The sequence below is a fragment of the Trachurus japonicus genome, chromosome 22 (genome assembly GCF_045865225.1).
Source record: "Trachurus japonicus isolate A0001 chromosome 22, Traja_1.0".
In the NCBI taxonomy this organism is placed as follows: domain Eukaryota; kingdom Metazoa; phylum Chordata; class Actinopteri; order Carangiformes; family Carangidae; genus Trachurus; species Trachurus japonicus.
The window spans coordinates 16377792-16396100 of record NC_140928.1 but is presented as its reverse complement, the minus strand read 5'-3'; the positions used below and the strand labels follow the sequence as shown (position 1 = coordinate 16396100).

Here is an 18309-nt window from a genome sequence, read left to right as displayed (position 1 = left end):
TATTTTTCAAAATAAAAGACATGTCCAACATCACATGCGCATTAAATATTTACTTGTTTTGCCCAGCTGTCCGCGACCCTTTCAGAACAGGTCCGCGACCCACCAGTTGAGAACCACTGATATAGACTATGCATCATAAGGACAAACAAATGTATATGTTTTTGATTGATTTAAGTGTTTATTTCGAATATGAGAATAAAAAATAAAATAAAAAAAGAGAATAAGACAAAACATTTAAACATGAAATATAGAATACATATTCGAAAAGGAGTGAGAAGAAGTAAAACTTATAAACTTCCACCCCCTCTCCTTATATATGACTAGCTAAGATCCTTGTCTAAACATATCTTATGTTACAAAATCATGAATATATATATATTATATATTCATTTATAATTTACTTTACGTTTTTTTACTTTACGTTTTAATTTAATTAACGTTTACTTATAATTTACTTATACACACTAATTATACATACATACTAATTATACAAACATACATACGTATATACACATGTCCACATACAGATACATACACAAACACACACACATGTTATCATTATTTATATGAAAAAAGCCGACTATTACTTAAAAACAAAGTCCCAATATCCCAAATGAGAACCAACCACTGTACCTGACTCTCCCATAAAAAATATCAGCTTCTTCATTAGTGCCATGACTGTAATTGTTGTAGGCTACACTATGACATGTGACAATAAGACAATACGTTTTGTTCATGATTAAAATACCTATTCTGAAACTGTGTCAGGAATATTTTTTATACTGTTAAATACATCACTGAGAGAAAAAAAACTGGAACCAATAACTGACTGCCATTTTGCTTAAATACAATAATAAATATGAAAACAGGTTGACAGTAAACTAATGTTTATGCAAACACACCAAATAGGCCTATCTGTAAATATAGATGGTGGTCATAGGGGCAAGACACTCTGTTTTTGGTTATTAATAATGGTATCATATTACAGTTCTGCCTTGGTTTTTTACTATCAATAACATCACTGATGTTCATGTTTTACACAGTGAATATAGCTCTAGGCATCACTGCTTAGGATGCAGTTACTGGGAAGATGGAGAGCACACACTGAACAGGTGAGCAACTGTTTTTGTCAGGCCCCGTGCTCGAGGGGGTGGGGCTTGTTTGTCACACCTTACACCTTCATCCCGCAACCTGTGTTAGTGGGTGTGCCCCGATACCGTGAAGCTTTGATGACACATAACGCCACTGAGGCAGTCGCCGGAGACACAGCGAGGAAAGTCATGGGGAAGACAGGTGGAAGAGGAGACTTTGAATGGGTCTACAATGACCAGCCGCACACTTCAAGAAGAAAAGAAATACTAGGTAAGAAATCACAGAAACAAAACTGAGCTATACTGCTGAATGATACGTCTGGGTAGTTTGTAGAATAAGTTAAAAGCGTGCGCTTTTTCCGAAGATGGTAGCCGGTCAAACCTGTTTACTAGCTGTTGCTTAACAAACTATGTCCACAATGGATGCAGGACAAGAGTAGAAAGTCAACTCGCCCCACCCCCCTAAGTTACACATTTTGTTGTAATTCAAGAAGAAAGAAGTCACTTCTTATTTCATTTGTTTATTTATTTAATAGCCTACAAGTAGAATATTATTTTAAAACCTAAAATCTTTAAGGTCAAGAGATTAAATATGTTATTTTATTGTAATTCCTCACATGGATGTCAAAGTTAAAAGAGAAACATAACTTTTTCCACAGTTTTCCCAGCATATTAGGACCTTTAGGAGTGTCACATTGCAGCCTGTCACAGATGAGATGACTTAGACTTTGTGGCTACACTATCTACAATATTTTCATGACATTTGCAAGAAAAAATAATCTGCTCTTAGAAAGAGGGAGTGTAGATACCAAGAGCAGACATGTGACAAACTCACTTTAGCCATGTCATAGTCAACACATGATGTTAAAGTGATGATATGCAGATAACTATGAAAGGAATGCCATGTTTCAGCCTCTATCTTGATCTGAACCTGTAGATAACTGTGCTCGAAGAAAGTCACATAATGCATTAACCTGTTCCTTTTTGTGTAAACCAATTTCCCCCCCATCATCTGTCCCCATGACCTGTATTTATGGCAGGTGCAGTTGACAATGCCTCTGGGCTTGCTAGGTAACGAGACACAGTCCCGGCTTTTGACAAACACGGGTACAATGCTATGCGTGAAGTGTGAAGGGAGGCTTTGTTAGAGGATCTGGGAGGAACCCTGAGAGAATAATCCTCATTCACTGAACCACCTGAAACCACATCTGCCATAATTTATAAATTAATGCAAGAGAATATCTAAACTGTGTATTCACTCTATGATCTTTCACATATTCCCGTTTTTTCAAGGATGTGAAAAATCTGTATCACCGACATCTTTGATTTTAAGATTGATCGTGTAGTTAGAGTGAAGACACTCACCCCAACCAGCTCTGAACCTGTTGATGTACATTTGATCTCGGTTTTGTCCGTCAGTCGCATGATCGCTCTGGTGTGAAAGAAGCATCCAGAGGGTGATGGGTCGTTTGACGCCACCAGGCTTGAATTATTGAAGTGTTTAGTTTTAATCCTCTGCCCAGCCCTATAAGGGAGACAGAGGGATGGGAATGTCAGAGGTTACTGTGCCTCACTTCCTCTCTCATCATCTTTCTGGTTATTTTGATTTTAAAATGTTTTTATGAATTGAACACCTTGTTGGTCGGCGAGTCATTGGTCTAGGTGTAGGTTCAACTCTCATATTTTACTTTATATGAATCTGTTCTTTATATTATGTTCAAATGAAATTAGAGCTCTGTGCACTGTTGAATGTGAGGACACATAAGTGACTGATATTTGTGACAGTGTGTGGTGATTGATCATATTTCACAAATAGATAATATCTCTGAACAAATCCTGATTTGTCACTTCGACTCATAGTGTGCTGCTGAATCTGAGGTTGTTTTTAGTTGAAGCCTGAGGCTGAAACTGTATAGCGAGAGCCAAATAAATTACTTGTAGTCTCTGGGACATAGTGAAGCTGACATCTATATGACTTTATAGCTCATCAGCTTTAAGTAGTTCAAAGAACTTATGTTTATGATGTCTGGTTATTGATTTAACGTTACGCCCTGTGGGTGGGCTACAACACCAGCACCTGAGAAATGTATTGCCTATAACCATGACTACAAATAACATGAATAACTGACACATTATAGACACTTTTAAATAGATTTGAAAACACAATAACACCAAATAATGTTAAAACAGTGTCAATTAATTATATTTTTTTAAATGAGTGACCTTGGAGAAGCAGTGGCAAATTCTTCTTGGCTAAACTTTAACTGAATAAAACTAGTGTAGTCGGTAAAACGATATCACTGTCACTGAATCCAGGCTCTGGTGCCTTTAAACTTCAGTTAAAGCCAGTTTGCATAGGGGTATTACACAGGTACGCTGAAAGCAAAGTTGCAAGCTCTATTTGCATGTGCCATTACCTGATGATGCATGATGGGATACATCACCGCAGCACTCAGCCTGGATTTTTGATGGATGTGAAATAGTTAGCTAGAAGGTGTGGTCAAGGAAACAAATCCCAGCCTGTATGTTGTAAAGTCTTGGGACCAATCCCTGGCTCTTTATGTAGCTGTATACGCATTTGAATCACTCCTTTTCCTTTCCTTTTGTCTCTCCCTGAGTTTCATGTCCCTCAGCAAAACAACACCTCTGCCAATTAGAGATACTTCTGTCAGCAGGCTCTTCCCAGGAGAAGGGCTCAAACCTTAGTATCGGGTCACATGCATGACACAGTGACATGTATGAGATCAAATGTTGAAAATGACAGTTAATTAGTTTTAGTAAATGTCCCTCTCTTTTGGATTCACGACTGATATTCCCTTTACATCCTACAAAGTTATTTTGAGAATTAAATGAATCCACACTACATCCTTTTTAAATTCTCTTCTATTTACTAATTTCTGGTTGTCAACTTGCTGCCTAATTGTTTCCTTTTGTTCTTCCCTTTCTATGATCTACTCATTGTTTGACCATGATAAACTGTATTTCATTCCTTTGCTACATCTCTCTTTCTCTCTCTCTCTTTCTCTCTCCTCAGCCAAATATCCAGAGATAAAGTCTCTGATGGGTCCAGACCCCAACCTGAAGTGGGTGGTATCAGGCATGGTCCTAACCCAGCTCCTGGCGTGCTACCTGGTCCGCGACCTCTCCTGGAAGTGGATCTTCTTCTGGGCTTACGCCTTTGGAGGCTGCATCAACCACTCCCTGACTCTGGCTATTCATGACATCTCTCACAACGTGGCCTTTGGCAACAAGCTGGCAAAGTGGAACCGATGGTTTGCCATGTGGGCCAACCTGCCCATCGGGCTGCCCTACTCCGCCTCTTTCAAGAAGTACCACATCGACCACCATCGGTATCTGGGAGGCGACCAGCTGGATGTCGACATCCCCACGGATTTGGAGGGATGGTTCTTCTGCACTCCGGCCAGGAAGGTGGTGTGGCTGTTCCTGCAGCCGTTCTTCTACGCTCTGCGCCCTTTGGTGGTCAACCCTAAACCAGTGGGTCAGCTGGAGGTCCAGAACGCAGTAGTTCAGCTCACAGTAGATTTAATTATTTACTATCTGTGGGGGCTTAAGCCCATCGTTTACCTTATTGCAGGATCTATTCTGTGCATGGGACTGCATCCCATCTCTGGACATTTCATAGCGGAGCACTACATGTTCCTGAAGGGACATGAGACATATTCTTACTATGGACCACTGAACCTGATCACCTTCAATGTCGGGTATCATATGGAGCACCATGACTTTCCCAGCATACCTGGCAGTAAACTACCTCAGGTGAGATTTACATTTTACATTCCCAGTATCTCTGGACTGCGGTTGTATTTTCTATCCTTAGTGGAGTGGGAGAGAATGAGGACAGTTACAACACTTACAACTCCTCCAGGCGTCGGTAGATAAGCCTGACCTCTCCTGTGTTGCAGAATCTAAACAAAATTATAAAAGCAAATGTCACATTTTTTTTCTATCAACTGCAAATATTTATCAGATGAAAGACAGGTTTAGTAACTGATTAACAGGTGCCTCTCTAGCGCCGCTGGAGCATGAATAGATTCAAAGTAATATACCTGTCTTGCAACACAGCTGGCAGTGACTAATGTAACTAATCCAGTTTGTTTGGAAACTCTTAAGTTTATGAGTTCATTTGGCTATTTACTGAGGCAATATTGCAATCTTAAATTTAAGAAAATGTTTTTCAACTATAATATACTGTAAGATATGTGCTTATTTTTAAATGACACTTGGATCTCTCAGTAGTAGATATCATGCACAAAATTTACATGGATGTACATATTTCTGGTTTTCATTCTTAATCTGATATAATCTCATGTTTTTCAGTAAATTTACATATTTTTCCATTTGGTTGTTGTTGACAGGTCAAGCAAATCGCAGCAGAGTATTATGACTCCCTGCCTCAACACACTTCCTGGACCCGGGTATTATGGGACTTTGTGTTCGATGACAGCATCGGTCCCTATGCCAGAATCAAACGGGAGTACAAGCTAAGCAAACAGGAATAAATTTGACTGATTATCTTCTGCATTAATCTGGAATATGAATTTAAGTTGTTAAAACTCGATGGACCTCTATAAAATATTTTCCAGTTTAAACGTTTTGTCTCTGTATGGACACTTTGTTTAGTATCTATCTGGGAAATGAATGTACACATTTGCAGTTGCACACAGTTTATGGAAATATAAATTCAAAATGTACAGCTAGATGGGTTCCTTATCCCGTTATTATTATTTTTTTTGTGTGTGTGTGTTAATATTCCTGCTATAAACAAATAATCTGCAGTGGGGACAGTGATGACAACAACATTGTTTTGTACCCAGCAGACACTGAGACGTGTGATGATAATAGTGTTATATTAACATCTTCATTTCTTGGGGTCTCATGCATTCTCATGAGTTTTTACAGAGCTGTCAGATATTACTTTCCTGCCTGTGAATCAACGCGCACAATGCCTCACAGATTACCAAATATAATCTCTCATCCATCCCTCAGAGCAGTGCTGAGTGGATAATGAAACTTACCTTTCAGTAGAAAGAGCCTTTTCTTCAGTGATGCCCTGCTCTGCTCATTCTCAGCTCCACCCTGCTGCTAACGGTTTGATTATTTCTACAGGGAATAGATTAAAAATAACAGAAACAATGTACAAAAAAAAGTACCGTAGTTCTTTTAGAAAAAAAAATCAAGTTTGATTAAGTTTAAATGTTTGCTGTTTTTGTTTACAGGATCACTCCTTGATCCTGCAGTTTTCTTGTAATCTTCTTGTGTGCTTTGCCGCCAGCAACTGAAGCAGGAAACTTCTGACAAGCAAACAAGTGACTCTTATAAATACCAAACTTTTTTTTTTTTCATGCTGCCTGAATAGATGATGCATCCAGCAGAAAATACAAAATTATACATAAAATGAGACGAGGGGGAAAAACAACAAGGTCCAAACACAGGGAAACATCAGAACCCCCCCTCCCCCCCACCAAAAACAAAACAAAAAAACAGTAGCAGTCACAAGTAAAAGTATCTTAGCAATAAATCAAAACTTCTTACTTATAAATTAAAAACAGCACCTGCTTTGCTGATTTTGTAATTTGTGCAGGGCTAATATATTGAAAGATTGTTGTTTAGTCAACACAGTGTAAATACAAATTCATTTGTGTCATGATTGAAAACTATAATCTTTGTTGTTTCTATTTAAATAATAGTAAAGGATCTTTATAAAAAGATGCAACTATAAAGCATATGAGTTTGTGTTTGGTTTGTCATTTCCTTTCTGTCTTCTCTTAATAAGATGTGACCGTTTTCTTTTTATTTAAACATAATTTATAATGTACCTTCTCACACCCAAAACACATTCTGAACACAGACACACACACACAAAGCAGGATATTGTGTAGATGGTTGACACGTGTGTTGTTTTTTGTTTGGATGAATTTACTTCCAGCTTTTAAATCATAACGTAGTTGAGAGCGGACAGAGTGGATAGAATGCAACATCCCATATAATCCACCAAACCCTTTCCTGCAAAGACACATTTATCTACCATCACATAGGCCTACCATTCACTTTCTGCACATTCTTATCTAGGTATATTTTGCATATTGCCAGAGCAACCCCCTTTATTTATTTTTTTCACATTGCTACCATCATCATCAAGTTCAACATCTTGTATATAGACGGAGGGGGAATCTTCATGGAAACAAACCACTATAATAAATGTACCACCGTTTGTTATTTTTTTCAATTTTATTATTTTTTTCAAACCAAATGTAAAACTAATTCATAGAGATGGGGGGTTTCATGCATACTTGGTAGGTTCACAAAGCATAGGATGACTAATAGAGAGTACTACATTGTTTTATATCAAGGTAAAACCAGGTGGCACATTTACAGTATTCGGCCTGTTTAGTGAATGATCCCCAAGTTTCAATGATCTCACACATCTGAACAGGTAGACGCAAACGTGTACCTCAGTCACACTGGAGTTGTAGAGTAAGAGTGTGTTATTTGATTATATGCCCTCCAAAGAATGTTTTTGCTTGTTCGTAATGCGTTATGCTTTGACAGTGGAGCAAAGAGGTAATTTAAGTGGCTAATTGTTGTTCAAACATTAACATGTTTTCCATTATCTCTGGAGAGAAAAGGTTAGACACACAACACCAGTATGAACAAGGTCATAAAAAGCTTTTTTTTTTTTTCCTTTTTCTTTTTTTAAATATGCCGGTTGAGGGCAGGTGAGTCTGCAGCACCATGTTGCCCATATTGTGCTTGTTATTGTCAAATAGTTAGGGATGAACTAAACAAGAAATAATAATAGAAAATATAAAAGGCTGACATAAATGGTGTGCAAGATTCCTTTCTCCTTCTATAATATCAATAAAATACTCATTGTCATCAACAGCATCATCATTATCACCACAGTTTTTAAATAATAAAACAGTAAAAACTTAGAAAACAAAAATATTTTCTTCTTATGACTTGGACTGAACAGAGAACAAAGAGTTGCAACACTGGGCTGACTGAGTCTATAGGTGCACAGAGAGGACCACAACACCACACTCAGCACGAATGTCCGTCCGTCCCTCAATTCATCTTTCAGCTTCTTTTTCATCCTCTGTTAAGTTCAGCAGTCCTTAAATCATTCTCTATCAATCCATCCATCTCTTCCGCCCTTCTTTCTTAATAATCCCTTCTCTCTCATCTCAGTTTTTTTTTTAACTTCCATTTTTTGCTGTCCAGCAGACTCAAATGTTGGCACAACATCTCTGCAACTTGCATCATCACAGAAACATTGAGAGAACATTCCTTGGTCCTCATGTCTGTGCATCTGCATGTCCATTCTCCTCCAGCTCCTCCTCTCGCTCTCCTCCTACTGTTGCTCAGATGGGATTAGGATGTACTGATTCTGCCGATTTCTTGTCTGATGGCTGCAAAAAAAAAGAAAGACGGCAGCATGTAAAGAGACGGAGGTTTTCTGCAGCAAAAGGGCTTTGCACTCAAACACACATTAACTCTGTTCATATCAAAGTTCTGGGTTAGCTTTGTAGTGTTAGAATGAATACAAATAGATTCAGTCAGCTGTAAAAACTAGTGTGGAAACGATTAAAGATTAAACATGCAAATGCAATGAACTGTTTAAAAACTACACTGCTCACCATTAATGATTTCGTCCTTCACCTTATGCAACTCACGTACAACTTCATCCAAAATTTCCTGCAGGAAAAGATCTGCTGATGAGTTTCTGGTGGGTAAAATCAGCCAAAAGTCTACAAAACCCATAACGGTGGAGAATGATGCCAACCTGTTTCATCCTGTCAAACTCTGTGTCTGATTCACTAGTGCTGCCGATGGGTCTCACTCTGCAACACAAAGAGGATGTTATTTGACTGCATAATTTAGGAGCGGCGCACTGTTCCATTATCAATATTTCATTTCTGTTTCATTTTCATAGTGTCTGTAGTGCAAAAGATTAGATTTATTGTGAAATCTGCTCTGAAATCCCCTTTTTTACAGCCAGTTTCACATCTGTTTCATATTCAGGTCACACTCCCTTCACCCCCCCCCCCCGCCCCCCTCCTCTTATCTGCAGACCTGGACACCAGTGAGGACTTTTCTGCAGAGTTGGATCGCTCCCATGGCTTCTTCACAGCATCTAGAGAGGAAGAGAGAGAGTTAATGACCTGAAATTAAACAACTTGGCAACAGTAGGCCAAAATATAATATGCAGGATTATAATAATAATAATAATAATAATAATAATACATTTTATTTAGAAAGTGCCTTTCACGCCACTCAAGGACACTTTACAGCAGTTAAAATCATCAAGCACCAAGACACAGAATAAATCATCAATAAACAATACCAAAACACAAGAGCACAGAATAAACAACATTAAAAAGCACAGAATAAACAACATTAAAAAGCACAGAATAAACAACAATAAACACATAAACTGTGTTACGCAACCATGTGGGAAGAAGAGTGGTCTTTACCTGTTGAGTTCTGCTGACCTGGCCCCCGACCACCGGAGTCATCCTGCAGCAAGAGAGATGATCACACAACTGTCAAGCTGCCACTAAGATGTATATATGATGTATAGATGTGTGTGTATATATATATATATATAAAGCTCTGTTTGTTTTATTTCTTCACAAAGTATTATATAAAAAAACCTTATGCTACACTAAGCTAACCTAACTGTTGTCCTCTTGAAAAGAAGTTAAATTAATGTGTTTTTCCACAAAATGTCAAACTGTTGTTTTGAGGCAGACAAACCTACCTCATCAGGTTTCTCCGAAGCTTTCCGTCTGTCCGGAGGTGGAATGAGGATGTGAGCAAAAAGTAAGACATAAAAATATTGAATTAGAAAGACTGCGACCAGGATATAATACTAGCACAAGAGCTTACTTTTCAATAGACAGTTACTGCAAGGCAAACAGAACCAGGAAGAAAATGTTGTTTGCACGAGTAGGGCAAAAGTGAAGTGTGTGTGTCTGTGTGTGTGTGTGTCTGTGTGTGTGTTTAGCTGTTAACCTGCGAGCTAGTAAGGCATTCATCTCCTGCATCAGTCCCTCCCCGCCACCACCACTGCCACCACTAGACCGGTTGGAGTCACTTTTGCCACCAGACCCAGGTGGACTGCTCTCATCCTGAGGAACAAAATGGGTTTTAGTTCAGAGCGCTGTGGCTCTCTGCACTGAGAGAACTCTTTGTCTCTAATATGATACAGTATAACAACACCACATGGCTTGAGTAATTAAATACTGACGAAATAAAACCAGAAGGACCGGATCTACATCCCCTGAGGTTCAACCAGGGAGGCTCACCCTATGCACTTTACGTAGTTTGGCTCCAGCCAACGCTGCAGCCAGTCCTGAGGGTTGGTGCCCTTGGATCCCAGGCGGGCCCCCAGGAGGCCCCCCACCAGTGGGCAGTGGAGGGGGCATGGGTGGGGGCACGGCCATCGGAGGAGGAGGACCTGGTGGTGGTGGTGGGGCTGGAGGACCAGCCATGGGCGCTGGAACTGCAGCTGGAGGAGGCGCCACAGAGAGCATGGCTGGGTGACCTGCAGAGACAGGGGGGCCTGGGAGGGGCACAGTTATAGATAAGTTAATGGTTGTATCAGTTTATTGATCTTTGTCCCCCTTTGGAAGATTGGCTGAATATCTCAGGATTCTCATTGTGTAACAAACACACAAGCAGCTGACCACTGGCTGGTGAAGCATCTGGAGATTTGCTCATTGGGAGAAAGACATTGGTTCTTTGTTAAAGTGTCAAGTTTGGAAACTGGTTTCTTATTTTAAATAAAATGGTTTAAAATGATACCCGGACCTCATTTGAAATATGTAATGCATCACTGTTGCATTTGCAAATTTCCCTATGCAGCTATTCATATTTTCTTTAAGCAGTATCATCTAATGGCAATTTGGCAGAGTAGTCCGATAACTGCATGTGGGAAACAGCCAAGACTGTTAAAAGCAACACTGCCGCAGCGTGCATGTGATCCTATCTGTTCTTGTGGCGTAGCTTGTTTGGGAAAGTGACAGCAGAGCCCAGAGAAAAAAAAAATCCTTGAATGCAGCATCAAGAGAAACTTTTAAAACAACTACTCCTTGTAACCTCAATGGTAAAAATGCCTTGAGAACCATAATGATTTTATTTGATGTTGTTCTCACAGATAAAAATTAATATACAGCTTTTATCATATTTTACATAATAACGAATCCTGAAGGACTAGCTTGGACAAGTTAGCGTGAAATTTAATAAAGTCACCAAATTTAATATCTATTTTTAAAATCCTTTGTTTTTTATTTCTGGCTGAAGACTGAAAACGTCTGCATCTTCCCTAGTGAGCAGCCATCACTGCTCCCTGCTGGTTTCAACAGCTTTTTGTATCAGTCTTGTTTTCACAGACTAAACACCTGTTGAGCTGGAAAAACTTGGCAGCAAGAATATTTAACTACTTGGTCATAGGAATTCCTTGCTCGCACTGCTTGTATTTTCAGGATAGGAGGACATTTTGACATGTCACAGTCGAAAAATGACAGGTTTAAATAACATTTGTACAACGTCTGAATTCCATGTAACTGCTTCAGTCCTGATACTGTGCAGGGCGGTTCACTGTCACACTGTGGGGCTGCACAATATGTTGTTTCAACATTGTCATCACAGTGTGAGTATACAGCGAGAGACATGCAGGATGTACATGCACGGCAGAACAACCAATCATGATCGCTCCTGATCAGTTTATCAAACAACCAAAGTTAGCCCCGCCCCCAGAATCTGAGCACGAGCGAGGAGCAGGAGAGAAAGACAGAAAAGCAACAACAGTTGTAAGGAATTATTTTTGGCTGTTACTTATGTTGTATTTCATATACCACACAGAAAATTGCAGTGTTTGCACGTTTTTTTTTTTTCTAAAATTGTGCAGCCCTGGCTCATTAGTAGTTATTAATAGTAACCTGTGTTTTTCCTACTATGACAAGTGAAAGCCCTCTGTCCTGCTGCATTGGGCTAATGTGAGACTTTGTAAGGAGAATGAGTTTGTCACTGTCCAAAGTGTTTTTCATTTGATTTACAGTCTCTGCACACCCACATTTTTGTTTTGTGGCTTGGATTAAGACCTTTCATCAGACTGAAGTTGCTTGGAGCGACTTTGCTTTGAATTACACGACGCCATATGACTCATAACAATCAACCACAACTGTCCTGCCCTATAGGTGTAACGGGGTGAAGCAGAGTGTGCACACTCCTGGCATTAGATGTGTGTTTTTCTTATCTTGGTTTATTTTTTTGGGGGGTATGGTACATTTCTTAGAGTGAATGCATATGACTCCTCTACACACACACACACACATTCCCACACACACACACACGCTATAGCCTACACATTCAGCATCCCACTACTAAGAGACTACGTCCTCCTCTCTCCTCCTAATACTTACTGCAGTTGACCATGGGGGCCTGCTGGGGGACGGGGGAGGGGGTCTTCTTGGGCGAGCCCCCGTCAGACATTGCAGTGTAAGAGGGGGGTGAGGAGGAGGAGGAGGAGGAAGTGGTGGTGAGGGGCTGGGCCTGCTGCTGGTGGTACACCTGCTGCTGATGCTGCTGATGCTGCTGAGGGTGGAAGGTGGATGGGTACTGGGGGTGGTGGCCGGGGGGGCCGGGGGGGCCGGGGGCCGCGTGACCTACCAGGGGGGGCAGGGGGACGGCCTCGCACAGCTGAGGGGTGAGCGGAAGGTGCTGAGAGTGAGGAGAGTAGGAGTCGTCTGGCTGGCCGTTGGAGTGAGGGTGGGGCTGATGCTGGGGGTACTGGTGGTGAGGGCCCGTCATGATGGCGCCCGGGTCAAGAGGAGGGGGCTTCATCCTAGCGTTCAGGGGCGGGAGGGGGTGGGCCATGGGGAGGACGGGCTGTGGGGGCAAACCCTGCTTCACAGGCATGGCCATCATGACCGGAGGGGAGGAGGAGGGGGGCAACTGGGCGTACATTTGCTGCATTTGCTGCAGATGTGAGGCGGACCAGGTGCCGTGTTTGGGGGGGAGTATGATGTCTTGTTGTTGTTGATGCTGTTGTAGTAGTTGTTGTTGTTGTTGTTGTTGATGAAGGTGTAGGTGGCGGGCGGCTGTGGGAGGAGACAAGGGGATCTGACGGACCTGTCGGCCCTGGGTGGTCACTCCTGCCTGGACTGGGGAAAAGGCCGAGGCGAGCGAGGTGGAGAGCTGGGAGGAGAGCTGGGCCTTGTCCCTAGCTGCCCCCACCTCCTTCTCCTGAGAGGGGGAGGAGGAGGCGGAGGAGGTGGGAGGAGAGGAGGCCACGCGGACGTAGGAGGGTGGCAGTGTGCTAGCTCTGTACTGTCTGTACTCAGGAGGAGTGTCTGGGTGGATGGGAGGGGTGGAGACTTTATATTGGAGAGTGGAAACGACTGTGACGGGCAGAGAGAGAAAGACAGGGAGAGAGTGAGAGGAGAGAGAGAGAGAGAGAGAGAGAGAGAGAGGAGGAGGAGTAGTAGATGCAGACGAAGAGGAGGACGAAGGAGGGCAACAAACAAAGGAAAACAGAAAAGAGAAAAACGTGAGAAGAATGAAAAGCAAACAACTGAGCAACCAAGCAAGTAAAAAGATGAGAAAATCAGGAGCAATCCAAAAAACAGAAGCTTATAGCAAATAAGAAAGAATCAAAATATCATAAAAAAGAACAAGCAGCAGAATGCAACATGACTGAGCCATGATCAGAAAGCATATGGCATTTCCCCCCAACAGTAGCTGGAGGAGAGAGATGGCAGTAGAGCATGTTGCAGGGACAGGGGGGGGTACTGGTATCGCCACTGACAGCAGGGACAACGGGGGATGTTTAAGTCTGTGTGTGTACTTACGGGGCAGACTTGAACATTTATATGTGTGCATGGATAAAAAAGCACAAGGGCGTACAGACTGGGGAGTAGTGGTTGAAACTAAAGTGGGAAACACTAACACAGACAACACTGGGGAAACCTATTTACCTGCTGTATCGGGGTTAGGAATCTCTGGTATTTATTAATGATAAAATCAGCTGTTTGCTTTGGCAAAGTAAAGTGTGCTTTGCCTGACCCAACACTGATAACTTCCCTCATGAGAGAAAAGACAACAAACCGAGCAAATATCCATCTGCTCACCGGGGGAAGGCTGTTTACTGACAGCTGGAATGTGTTGCGAGCTTTTTGTGTCGATCGTTTTGTCTAAAGTGTTTGCGCAGCTAGGAGCAATTTCTACGCAGCCTTCAAGTCACACTGTTCTCCGGAGTAGCGTGTGTGTGTGTGTCTGTGTGTGTGTGTAAGAGAGAGTGTCAGACACAAGTGTGTGTTTATATAGCTGGGTGTGGGCGTGTTTGTTTAAGCCTCACCTGATCCTGACGTCCGTCGCTCCCTCTCCTTGTGCGCCTGCATCTGATGTTGCTCCATCATCCTATGGACCGCAAGGATGTCACCGCTTGTAAAACCTGCAGCTTTTCATCCCTGTGCTTTCGCAAATTAAACCCATTGTGTATTTGGACTGTCTGTGTGTGTGTGTGTGAGTGTTTAACACTATTATCAGTGCTAAACAGACCAGAACACTGAAGGCTGCAGTGTCCTTAAGTGAAGCTATGAGGAGGTTTTCAGGTGGTACTGTATGGTGCTACTGAACCATAAATATGAGAAGATATTAGCAGCAAAGATGATTCTGATGCTTTATTTTGTATTGCCTCATCTTACACATATTGTGTGCGTAGCCAAAGCGTGGTATGGCTAATTGATCACTTAAAACTTATCATAAATGATAGATAGATGGATAGATAGACTTTATTTGTCATTCAGTGAACATACACCTTGCGGTGAATGCATGAACGAAATTAAGTTTCTGTGGCTCTGACTGATAAAAAAGAAACAGTAATAAATTAAAAAGAGGCTATATAGTAAAATATATAAATACACATAGATACATAAAAGAAATACACAAGATAATTGCACACTGGAGCAGTGTCAGGCACTGCACATCCCTGGTTGGGGGGGGTTAAAGGGAATTTAGCAGCCTGACGGCCTGGGGAAAGAAACTGTCCTGGAACCTGCTTGACCTGCAGCGAATGCTGCGATGAGTAATCAATTGACTGTTGTCTATAAACACACACGGACCAGAGCATCAAATGTGCATTAATTTAGAAGAACTGGATTTTCTTTGGTTTGGTTCAACAACATGTTTGGGATTTGTTAATTTCAAATGTGCTATTTTTGTATATGTGGTCTTTTATAAAGCAGAGCAGATCGTACAGTACCTCCTCTGTGCCTCATTCTCCTCTGAGGAGGGCCCATTTTGGCGCTGGACGACGGGGCCTAGAAGACACAACGGGAGAAAAGAAAGATCAGCTACACCAAAGCAAAACTCTGTGTAAAACCATAGATCAATAAATAAATTAATAATCCTCAGTGCATCTTTCTTCTTCGATCTGTCTTTATTCAGCGTCCGTGACCTCTGACCTTGCTTATCTACTTCAATCTTCTCCCCCTCTCTCTCCCTTTGTTTCCTATGTTCCTGTTCTCCCTCTTCTTACATCATCCTCCTTCACTAAAACAATCAGCTCCTGATGTCTGATGAATCTGCTTTTCTTCATTTTCTCATGTTACTTTCTCTCATTTTTATGCAACATTTCTGCTGCCATGAATCGCCCCACACTGTTAGAACCTGGTTTTTGTTTCCAAAATAGCTTCCCATAATACTCAGAGAAGACCTAAACAAGAAAAACAAACATTCTTACCCTGAATTAAATGTTTCTTTGTTATGTTTTTTAATCTGAATCTACAAACAAGTCCTAAAAGTTCTAATAAACTTAAACAAAACAGTCCCAGTACTAAGCACAGGAAGAGAAGCTGTGTTTACTGAATGAACACACAGCAGCAGGCATCATGTGAGGTACTGTGACTTTGCCCCCGAGAGCCAACAAGCTGTTTATAATGTAATTTGCTCAACATGTTGCCAACCACAGGAATCTCCACCGTAAACCACAGCAGGACAAGAACCTGAGAGTGAAATAAACAGTAGCACCGAGAAGATCACAGAAAAAAAACATTTTGCAAATATAAAACAGCCTCTAAACAAACAAATCAAAAACACACTGAAATACAGTATGTGCTGATGGATTTATTGAGTATATAAATACGTGGGAGTGGTCTGTCTGAGCTTTCAAACCCTTTTGATAAAAGATAATGTATCAGTGATGAGGTCACCGTGTAAACAGTAAAACAACGTTACCTCCACACAAGCTACAGGTTATCAGCTAGTGCTCAATGTTAAATAATCAAGTCACATGACCATCTCAGATCTTAGTTTAGCAACTAGAGTTAACCCCCCTCCGGCCCCCTCCCCCATCTCTCACTAATTCTGGGGTAGCTATTAACAGGGAGCATCAGGAGGAGCACTTATCACATATCACCAGAATACCAGTCATTAAACTTCTGCATCCACTGTGACATCAAGAACACCCACGGGTGATATTTCCGTTCGCTGTGTCTGGAGCATGGGGGGGGCGGACGGTCGGGGCAGAGAGGGGCTGTCAATGTGAGGCAGGGTCGCAGCTTAAACATCTGAAAGTGACGATCCTGTATTTGACTAACAGTGCCCTACTTTTTAAGAATAAAAATTAAAAAACTTCAATGTGGAGCTTTCACTTCAGTTCTTTGTATTTTCACAGTCATTGTAATTTTGTATGAATGAGCTTGAGCTGGAGCATTAGAGCTTTCATATAATACATCATGCTTTTGCCTGGAACACTTTAACTTAAAACCTTCAATATTTATTTGCAATTATATTCTACTCGACTTCAATCAACCAACCCCATTTTTCAGATGAACCCCTTTCTTACGAATCAGTGCTTTGCAGGAGACTGACATGATAATAATCAGAAAATTGTAGCTATAAAAGTGAAATAAGATGCTATCTGTCCTAATTTTGAAAGCCTCTCCACATTATTATTTTACTGCTGCCATTTCCTTCCCAAATATAATACAATACATATGTCTGTCGAGGAAGAGGGATCACTGTTGTGTTAATCCTCCTGGTTTCCTTTCAGTGAGTGGATACAGTTGGTTTCATGTGCCAATAATGACACACTTCCGTTTACTCTGCCAAGGCTGACCTAGTTGGTGGATTTCTTTTGTTGTGCTGCGGAGTAAAGAAGCGGCGCCTTGAAGATGTCTTGTTTCCCTCGCTCCCCCGCACTCGCCTGAACTCTGCTTGTTAGCTCATGGTAATTATGTGCTCTGCTGGCAAAGCCGCAGATTAAATTCAGCAAATATTCGGGAGGGTTAAACACAAAGAAACTCGCTCTATCTCTCTCTGTGTGTAAAGAGATAGGATGCAGAGGTAATAAAACAGTTTGCTTTGATCAGGCTTAATTAGGCATTTCGGAGCAGCACTGCTGATCTAGAGTCAGGCGCTCGGAGGAAGCTGACATGTGATATTAGAAATACCACCTGACAACGTTTTCTTCCAGAGACGTTACATTTATATGAAGCTACAGATAAATTGAAAATACTAAGATGCCGTGGCCACCTGCTGCCTTTCAGCTCCACCTTCCAACAACTGCATTATGTATCGCCTCAGATTAGACTTCAGGGATTCAGTCCTCAAACACAACCCCAGGCTCCTCCTGCAGACATTAATGAGGCAGATGTGAAGGAGACAATTGTCACTCCGTGTTTTGCATGTGTATCCATGCATATGTGTTATGTGTTTCTACTGCGAACGTGGTGCATGGCATAGGGCTCTGGCTGTTGCCACGGTGAAGGTCAAAGAAGAAAAGGAAGCTCAGGGGATGAGAGGGCTTGATAAGACTTGTAGGCTTTTCATCCGGAGCTCAAGAGACTGTTCTGCGTAAGTGATTGTGTGTGTGAGTGTGTGTGATTGTGTGTGTGTGTGATTGTGTGTGTGAGTTCTCTTAATGTGATCAAAGAAAAAATCAATTGTCCCAATTGTACTCTGCCAGTCTCTCCCTACATTAAAAGATAATTAATTACAAACATCAGCCTCTGTACAAGCAGCAGTGAAACAGACAGAAGGGCACACAATCGATTCATAACCTTCACTTTAAAATCTGAAATCATACTTCTGAATCATCACCCGATGTTTTCCTTTAAAACCAGAGATGGGGCCTTCCTGTGTACGATTAACTGTCTCAGTAAATTCAGCACAAAATGCTATTAGTTATGCA

General features: G+C 41.4%; 2 protein-coding genes across 5 annotated transcripts in view; one reads left to right on the top strand and one right to left on the bottom strand.

Moving 5' to 3' along the window:
* Nucleotides 1-1211: 1211 nt before the first annotated feature.
* Nucleotides 1212-7614, top strand: degs2 (delta(4)-desaturase, sphingolipid 2). The gene is made up of 3 exons (XM_085767618.1): nucleotides 1212-1362; nucleotides 4126-4868; nucleotides 5468-7614. The coding sequence occupies exons 1-3, from the start codon at nucleotides 1230-1232 to the stop codon at nucleotides 5609-5611; spliced, it is 1020 nt and encodes a 339-aa protein (XP_085623744.1). The 5' UTR covers nucleotides 1212-1229; the 3' UTR covers nucleotides 5612-7614.
* Nucleotides 7321-18309, bottom strand: part of evla (Enah/Vasp-like a) — a 37264-nt gene continuing 26275 nt past the window's right edge. For all 4 annotated transcript variants that reach the window (XM_085767616.1, XM_085767615.1, XM_085767614.1 and 1 more), the window contains 11 exons: nucleotides 15379-15436; nucleotides 14473-14534; nucleotides 12539-13516; nucleotides 10421-10677; nucleotides 10128-10243; nucleotides 9874-9901; nucleotides 9587-9629; nucleotides 9186-9246; nucleotides 8896-8953; nucleotides 8750-8807; nucleotides 7321-8521 (listed from right to left, as the gene is read on the bottom strand). In XM_085767616.1, coding sequence (XP_085623742.1) covers nucleotides 8484-8521; nucleotides 8750-8807; nucleotides 8896-8953; nucleotides 9186-9246; nucleotides 9587-9629; nucleotides 9874-9901; nucleotides 10128-10243; nucleotides 10421-10677; nucleotides 12539-13516; nucleotides 14473-14534; nucleotides 15379-15436 — 1757 coding nt within the window. In that variant the 3' untranslated portion in view covers nucleotides 7321-8483. The remainder of the gene's footprint in view (nucleotides 8522-8749; nucleotides 8808-8895; nucleotides 8954-9185; nucleotides 9247-9586; nucleotides 9630-9873; nucleotides 9902-10127; nucleotides 10244-10420; nucleotides 10678-12538; nucleotides 13517-14472; nucleotides 14535-15378; nucleotides 15437-18309) is intronic.